This window comes from Opisthorchis viverrini (assembly GCF_000715545.1).
Source record: "Opisthorchis viverrini unplaced genomic scaffold opera_v5_584, whole genome shotgun sequence".
Lineage (NCBI taxonomy): Eukaryota > Metazoa > Platyhelminthes > Trematoda > Opisthorchiida > Opisthorchiidae > Opisthorchis > Opisthorchis viverrini.
Window position 1 is genome coordinate 165,771 of NW_008752242.1, and position 8,615 is coordinate 174,385.

Here is an 8,615-nt window from a genome sequence, read left to right on the forward strand (position 1 = left end):
TCTGGAGTTGCTGAACTCTTAGCTCACCCAGACAGACGTCCAGGCTACCCGGTCGGCACCACGAGGAGGTGGTTCAGCTCGTCGACCTTTTTTCTCCTTCTGATATTACTTCGAGTAAAAAGACAATAGCACCCACACAGACATCAAGAGAGAACAACAAGATTACTCCCCGCTAATGTAAATTTCTGCAGTAGCTGTTTATTTTCGGAGCATGCAGTCCTGCGTGGCTGCTTTATTCCTCACAGAACTTTCCCTGAAGCAAACCCGTTCACTAGAGCTGTCATGTTAATGTGCCAAATTTCGCGAATCGACGCTCACCATACTGTCTCGGGCAAATAGCTCATAAAACCACAAATCAAACTATCGCAGCATTAACCGTTATTGAATTTTCGTGTGTGAGAAACGGACCCAAGATCGGTATAGTAGTTAATACATTATCATTAAAATTAGTCAGGTGTGCTTTGAGATGTGTAGTTTCCAATTATATTTTCATTTCCTCCCGGTGTGGCTGAAAGCCAAACGTGAGTTTGAACAGCGGGGATATTTATTTTTACCCACTCACTATGAACTTGCATGCATCAAACTTGATGATCAGTGATAAGTGTTTTGCAGGTGATTCTATGTTGCCGACAAATTTGTGGCAAACACAACTGTTAGTTGGCAATAGGGGAGAACAACTGATGTTTTCTATACGGATGGTTTTCTGCCGGTAAATTCTGCTTAGTTTATCTGGGAAAAAATGTGAGAACAACTGATCGTTCGTTTGCAACAGGCACATTCCGTGGAGTTTATACGGAAGAAAGTGGTCCGTTCGAACATATAACCGATCAGCTTCAAAACCACGTGAACGCTGCTGATATACTCGCAGGTTGTCCATACTGTGACACAAATATTCGAGATGCTGTAGCCATATTCTTCCTCAAGAAACGGACCTAGCCTTCAGTGATTCCGCACTACTGAGCTATCCCTGGTACCCTTTTTTACTATCAGTATTCTTTGGAATCACTGACAATTGTGTGAAATTTCAGACTGACTACAAACATGCTTTGCACAATAAACGTATCAATGGGATATTGCTTGAACTATGTGAAAGTAAACTTTTAAACAGCAGTTGTTTTCGGCGAGAGTATGCATGTGTGGAATGCAGGACCGCAGTGATCAGTCTTCACAAGTCGCCAGGACAAACATTAACGCAACCGATCACCTAATGAGTTCTCGTGCCACGCATTGATGTATTTCCTAATTTATATATAGGTTCTCCTCTCCTCTACTGTTTTTCTTCTTCGTGGATAATATGTATTGCTATTTTTATAAAGTAAACTTGTGAACAAAAAGATAATGATGAATACTTACATGCATCTGTGAAATGCATAAAGCCAGAACGCCAAACAGGTTTTCCGAATTTGTGCAAAACACAACACAAAGCCTAATTAACATGTTATCCCCAGCACCAAAATGCCCTGCTTTTGTTTACCCACCAGAAATGAGTAAACTCTACCCTAATTCGTGCTTGGCGGATAAAAGCCTATTTGATCCTCTAATTTAGAACGGGGACACCATATTAAATATTTTACCGATCGGTGCTCAATGATTTGGAACGCTGCTTCTTGAACAACTGTGAAGACACTTCTTTGAATTTCCGCCTTTCGGATTCAGAAACCGCATTCCAGATTTCGGTTCAAGCATCCAGATGCAACAAATTCATCAAATATGCCCTCTGGAACTCACATCATATAAAAGCCATAAAAATTCGCTGTCGTCAACTCACCCGACAAGCTCAGAAATAGGAGATTTTGGATAAGACGTTTCCATAAGTTTCTAATATATTGTGGTATTGACCAGGTTACCTACGCACACAGCGTATCGAGAATGGGACGTATTGACTACAACCACTGTGTTGTCCGAACCACCTTCCCTCTTCCAGCTTTCTTGTACCCAATTGAGTGCATCATGCTTGTTCCAGTGGAACTTTATCGAATTTCTCATGTGCTGACTTATTGGCATTCTTTCACCTGGCTGCTAGGGGCTTGAGCTAATCTTGACGAACAGCTCATATATTTCGACAAAATACACAAACGATGACTAAACTGCAGTGCTTCTATAGCGATTTGTAGCGATTTACAATTGCATAACAGCAAAAAGACAAACGGGGAACAGCAAGGTCTACCGAGCGCAACCTGTCATATTTATCTGCGACCGTTGACCTTCAGCTTGGAAGCTCATTGATTATTCAAAACGCTGACCACGTTGTTATTGGATTTGCCGTGTCACATGTGCACAAGTAACGATTGAGTTGGTTGCTGTTCATTCGGCAAATTCTGTAAGCTGCGACCGCGGAACCGACACCTGGTTGGTTTTGTTTGTGAACTGTCTAAAGTACGACGCTGCTTGAACTGGCCAGCACGACGGTGGAACTTCAAAGATAAGTAAGTAGGATTCTTCGATATAAAAAAGCCGTGATTTACGCCCTTGCTCAGAAGTGAAGTAAATTGCCGATTCACGATATCCGGGTACTGCGCGCACTGGTGTTGTAACTGCAAGTGGATGACTACTAACCTTTTAGGAAATGACTGTTCCAGGAAGTTATCCTGAGATTGTGAGCTACTGCAGGGACCTAGTAAATTCGAACCTTCAAGCTGTCGGGAGTCTGTTGAGTGACGGGGCCTTTCGAAGAATTTACTCACCCAGCGTTTGACCTAAACAACTCAGTGCAGAACAGTGAAGATGGATGTGTATATTCGAAAACGTGCACAAACCAGTTGCATTTTATACAACATTTGCATTGCAAACAGACGGGCGCAATAAAACTTGTTTCGACATGGAAACTCAAGGTGTGACGATTAAGCAAATGATCCGACGGCAAATTTGTATGCCTCGTGGCTCGCAAAATATTTGTTAAGGTAGATGTCTAGCGGTATGTAAATCAATTATTTTGACAAAATACGAATCTAGAACTTATACCCTCTGGTAATATTGTGACACATTGCCAAAAGTGTGATCAGATTCCTTGCTTCATGCAATTAAGTTTTATTCCCCAATCGTTACAACACCTATACTGCGGGTGCCCCCTGAACATAATCAAATAAATTAGAACTCGCGGACTGCGCCTAACTGATGAGCCCCAAGAAGCGGGCTGTCGTGTAGATTCCTTCATGAAAATATCAGATTTCGTTTTGGTACGCTTTGAATCAGGCCAAATCTGCGAATTGCAGGTTCCAATTCACCCCAAGACATTGCGCTAAACAACCGGAATTTTGTTGGGGCTGTGGTTGGATCTCACTCAAATCCGCTTGCTCATGGCAATTGCAAGCTGACAAATGAATCCACAAATGAATAATCACTTTTCGTGCATACGTCGTTGTTGTTTCTTTATTTCAATATTTGTGCTTTAGCAAATAACCCGACGGCAAATATTATGCCTCGAGGCTCGCAACATATTTGTTAAGGTTGATATCTAGCTCTAATAAATCAAATTTTCACCGTGAGATGCGTCATTACGTGTATACTATGAGAATGGTTTGCCTACATCAGTTGATTAGCAACGTTTTTCATCGGTTATTTTTTGGTATAAATTTCTCTAGCATTCTGTGAAGCATTCAACGAGGAGCTTACCTGGAAGCAGCCAGTCAGTTCTTGTAAAAATGATACCCAAATATAGCTAAAAGAGACAACTATACAAACCGCATTCTCTGAAATAGGAGATGGACCGCTGGCGACTCGTTTTTTTCAGTTTATTGTTATATTTCCCAAAAGCGTGTATGAAATCTCGAATGCACGTACTATGTGGGAACAAGTGGCTCACCGGTGCGATGCATCGCATTTGGAAATCTACAAATTAGAAATTCTTCACTGATTACGCTGGTTGACCTCATTTAATATTCACAATGTGTTTTACCCGACGACCTCTCAACACAAGCTAGGTACTCTAATCCATGATCACACTGTGACAGCAAAGGAACATTTTGATCTGGGTACCGGTTAGCATTCACTAAGAAAGGACTACCATTTCGACGGTCAACCGTGTGTTGCCAACATTCGGTAACAAATACTACATTGCGTTTTCCATTACAACCCTAATGGTCGATTGCGCACTTCCGTTTCCCACTCAATACAGTCAGGTAACGCTAGTCTCACAATCTCCCGTGGAAGAAATTAGTACTAAATATTTTGGATAGTTTGTGGCGTTTCCGACCAGCAAACTGGTACTTCCGTGTGGCGATGTAGACAGATCTGAATGAAGCGTTAATTTCCAGGTGGTCAATTATATCTCAGAATTTCTAGTACAGATTTCTAGCGTGACACTGAACACAATAAATGAGCAGGTTCACCGATGGCATAATTTTATCAGCTAAAACCTGAGACTCATTGAAGACCCGGGACAGAGTTCTCGATCGCATATATTAGGAGGTAATCTATAAATGGCATATTTCAATGGCATATTTCCCGAAGATATGCTTATCAGAGTGCCACATTTTTTATATGCTAAATGTCTTTAGGCGACATTGGTTTACACCTGTTGTGCATGTGGTGTGTTGTCGGATGATATCGCACAAAATGGACTGCCAATGTTGGATGCGTAACCTGCGTCAAACCTATCAGTAATGAATGCGGGCCACTTATTAGTCACCGTACATTCCCCTGGATGAAGTGGCCTTATGATGGCAGTTGATTGGATATTCAAGGTAATTGACAAACACGATAAATGACAAACTACCTACAGATATATCTGTCAACAACACAGATTTTTGAGCTCATTTTAGCTTAGTTAACCCAATGTATTCCGCGTGACAAAGGGAAATGCTAAAGGTCGATTTCAGTAGACGACAATGAAGAACACCTGAGGTACGCGTGCTATATTCTGGAAAGTTATCTCACAAAATGTACTGCCAATTGTGGACGCTTAACCAGGTGACATTGGAATGGTTCAAACCTATAAGTAATGAATATGGGCCACTCACTGATCGCAATAATTCTCCGAGGTGGAAGGAACGTTATGGTGCTATTTGCCTAGATTTTCAAGTAAACTGCCACACGAAACTAGCGGGCCTTTCCAACATTTCTTATATTACTCGGTTGCGCCAGTTGATGCTTACGTGGTTTAATTTGTCATCGTGTTGAAGAGGAACAACTTTTAACACGTAAAAAGGAAAGAACTTGAAAATATAGTGTGCAATATAAAAATAGTGATCGGTTATCTAGAGCGACTTGTTGTGCGTCTCTGTATTGTGTATTTGTGTTTGACCTATACATGTGTTGACCACAGTTTTTCTCGGTTACTTTTTTTTACGTTAATTTAAATTATTAAGGATAAAAATTAATCTTCCAACTGTGTGGGCCGGTGTATACAACCAGAGCGTAAGCACCCGTTTCCACCCTCACACATTCAGGTTTCGCCAAAGTGTGATGTCTGTTGCAGGAGTTTTCCACAGGCATCGGACGTCCGATTACCGGCGCGCGGACGATGCAATATCTGTCGGAATTGAGCACACACATTAAAGGCATCAACTTGTGCGTTCGTGGGCTCATGAAAGAAATGTTGCAATTGTGAACAGGTCACTGTAAAATTCCGTGTAGGTGAAGGTTTCGAAACCTGAAAATTGTCGAATATTCGTGGATCACCTGATATCAGCGACATTCCTGTTTGCACTTTAACGTAACATTTGTACTATAATTGCTCGCTTCTGTAACCATGCTCTTCATTGATAGCCCGCTTTCCGCTGGTCTCGTTGAGGAAAAACGTCATGGGTGATAGGTTTGCATGCGGGGAGAACAATAACCGCTATAAAATGAATAAAAATTTGCATGTGGGTGTGATTACGAACCAAGCTGTTCGCAGAAACCATGCATAAAAGGATCACCGATGAAAAGCTAGTATGATAGAAAACAACTTTAATTTGCTTAGGCAGTGATGCTAAACCAAGTAATTGCTGGACCTCAGAAGACTCGGAATATGGGAAAACCAACTAACAGTTTGTACCATATTCTTGGCAACCATCAATGAAGCATAGTGTATTGAACTAATAACACGGATTCGCTAAGTAGTACTTTGTTGTGAGTATCCAGACATAAATACGAGTGGGCGTAGAGGCGGCATTTGTCATCGTCAGTGCTGAGTTCCCGATGACCTTTGGTAGAAACCAAGTATGGTTAGGGTGAACTACAATCTCGTTCTGGTGCCTAAATACGACCTAGATCGGCAGACGTGCTTGCGAGAGGAAAACAACCTATCACTTCTTGGAGCGCACCGATTCCATCAGACAATTTCAATGCATTTACTTGTATAATCATTTTCAGTTATTAGAATTGAGAAAGTCTTGAATCGCTACGAAAGTAACCCGGGCAATTGTGACTTTTCAATATCTCTATTTGGTTTGATACATATGCGTTGATTTGAAGGTTGGGAATAAATGCAGCTTTGCAGCAGATGAACAATCAAAACGCACCTGCTGCATAATGCCAATTCGTTTACCGGGATAAAAGATTTGTGTAATGCTACAAACAAACCGTTAAACTTTTAGAAATAAAAATAAAACTCCTGACGGCAGAAAATGGAGCCATCCCAATGGAGATGAAGTTCTTCTGACGTACCGATTAACGAGCCAAGAAGTGATGTACATCATTAGGCAATGCACGCCCTACCTACCCCTATGGTGTCAACGCAGCCTTTAACCATCCAAAATAGGAAGAACTAGCTTTGTTTATCGTTTTTCCCTCAGCCAGGCTCATGGACGATATTGTGGGAGTCCACTGTACTGGAATGTGTGGCGCACCAACACAGCCTAGACACTGGGATCCATCTCACACAATTTCGTCATATCACGTGTTGTCCAGCCCGATGTGTTCGCTGTTAGAATGAGGCACGGAAACACTCGTCTCATCAGACGATATGTTGACATGCGTACCATAAGGCCGTGTCACCTGAGTTCATTGCAGCGGATGATTTCCGTGACTAAATGCGGTACAGTACACACAATTGACGGTTTCTCGATTACCACGTGATGTTTTCGTCGACGGCACCCGGCCATGTTGTGAGTTCGGCGACGGCACCTGCCACCAGCAATATTTTTGAGAAGTCAGGGAAGGTAGACGCCGTTAAAACATCGTCCAAACAATTCATGCATTGCTACCATATAGTGATGCAGCCGTTGACGTGGCCTGAAACCTGCGGTAACCAAGGTCCAGTTGCATGTTGTTTTGACACCTTACGTGACTCGAATCAGCAAAAAAGCATCCCAACACTAAGGTTCATGCAGTGATCACATCGGACGTTCAAGTCAGTGCTAGTACAACTACCGAGGTAGGCAAAATTCTCCACTGCTACTCCATTAATTCCAAGAAGCATGCATAAAGACTGCACGCTAATAATCAGAAAGATGCACTCCGTAGTTCCAATAAAGTAGTGTTCATTTCATTCAGCAAAGCCTGTGTTCTGCTCTAGTGTGGTTCAAGTGCTGGTTTCCGCGTACGAATTATAAGGGTATTTATGTAGACTAGTTTCGTAGTTTGAATAAAAAATTACAGGTGTTCCAATTTGTTGTGAACTTGAATGCGCCAAGCTCTAGCTGAGCATAAACGCAGCTGAATCTCCGATTTGTTGTGATCCACTCCCAGTAAACGTGTCACAGCTGGTCGCTTGCTTTTCAGCTGTTAAAATATCGGGTAAATCCTGTTGAAATTGAGTTTGTTTGCAGAGGGAGAGCGTATCTGTTGAAAAGATTTGTCAAAGACTGAGGTCGGCTTACACTAATTTTGTTGTTACATATGCGTTTCTCAGCGAAACTTTTGCAGATCGACGCTGATGCAAGTAACACCATCTTCAGCGCAATGATCCTCATTTATGCTGAAGCCTTGAGCACCTTTTATGTGGAACTGATTGACTTATTTCGTAAGATTGTTTTTCGTGTCCCGCTTTTTTTAGCTTACAATGATGAACGTTACTGCGATATATAGGTGAGTCGACAAAACTTATGTATTTTGTGTCTGACGCTAAAAACTCTCAACAGAGATTTGTTTTGCCGCCTGATTGAACGCGACTTGGGTAATTTTTCGAGCAGAACTGATAGTAATTAGCCTGATGACAAATCGTGAGAATTTCAGTCCTTGGAGTAGAAGTCCCAGTTGTACAAATCTCGAAATATTTCACAAAGAACAAGCACAGAGGACCGCAGAGCTGACTAGTCAGTCAGTGACTAAACGAAATGGATTACAAATTCGTAGACAAAAAAATACCGCTTTCAAAATTGCGGGATTAGCACATTCAGACAGGCCACAATGCTGTCACTGGGATAAATGCATTCACACTCATGAATTACTGTTTTCCCATTCACGTCGGCTAGCAAAGTACTTCAAAAATTAGTTCACATGCAATCATCAAACATAAATCGTCATAGATCATCTGCCGAGAATAAAGCTAAACGCAAAATACGTGAGAGCGAAATCATCTAAAATCTTCTGTTAGCAAGGTGGTTTCCCATCCAAACCTGGACGCATACGAGATTACCACCGAATCACCATAATCATCATCATCGCTTTCATTCTCATCATCATCAACATCGTCATCATCATCCATGTCATGCTCATCATTATCAGCGGCATGAGATGAGTGTTCAATACCG

At 41.8% G+C, this 8,615-nt stretch overlaps 1 protein-coding gene across 1 annotated transcript in view; it reads left to right on the forward strand.

Moving 5' to 3' along the window:
* The window catches only part of T265_15538 (hypothetical protein), a gene marked incomplete at both ends in the record, with an annotated part of 127,460 nt that extends 119,512 nt beyond the window's left edge, over nt 1-7,948 (forward strand). The window contains one exon of the mRNA XM_009178537.1: nt 7,919-7,948. Within this exon, the coding sequence (XP_009176801.1) occupies nt 7,919-7,948 (30 nt within the window). The remainder of the gene's footprint in view (nt 1-7,918) is intronic.
* Nucleotides 7,949-8,615: the final 667 nt, after the last annotated feature.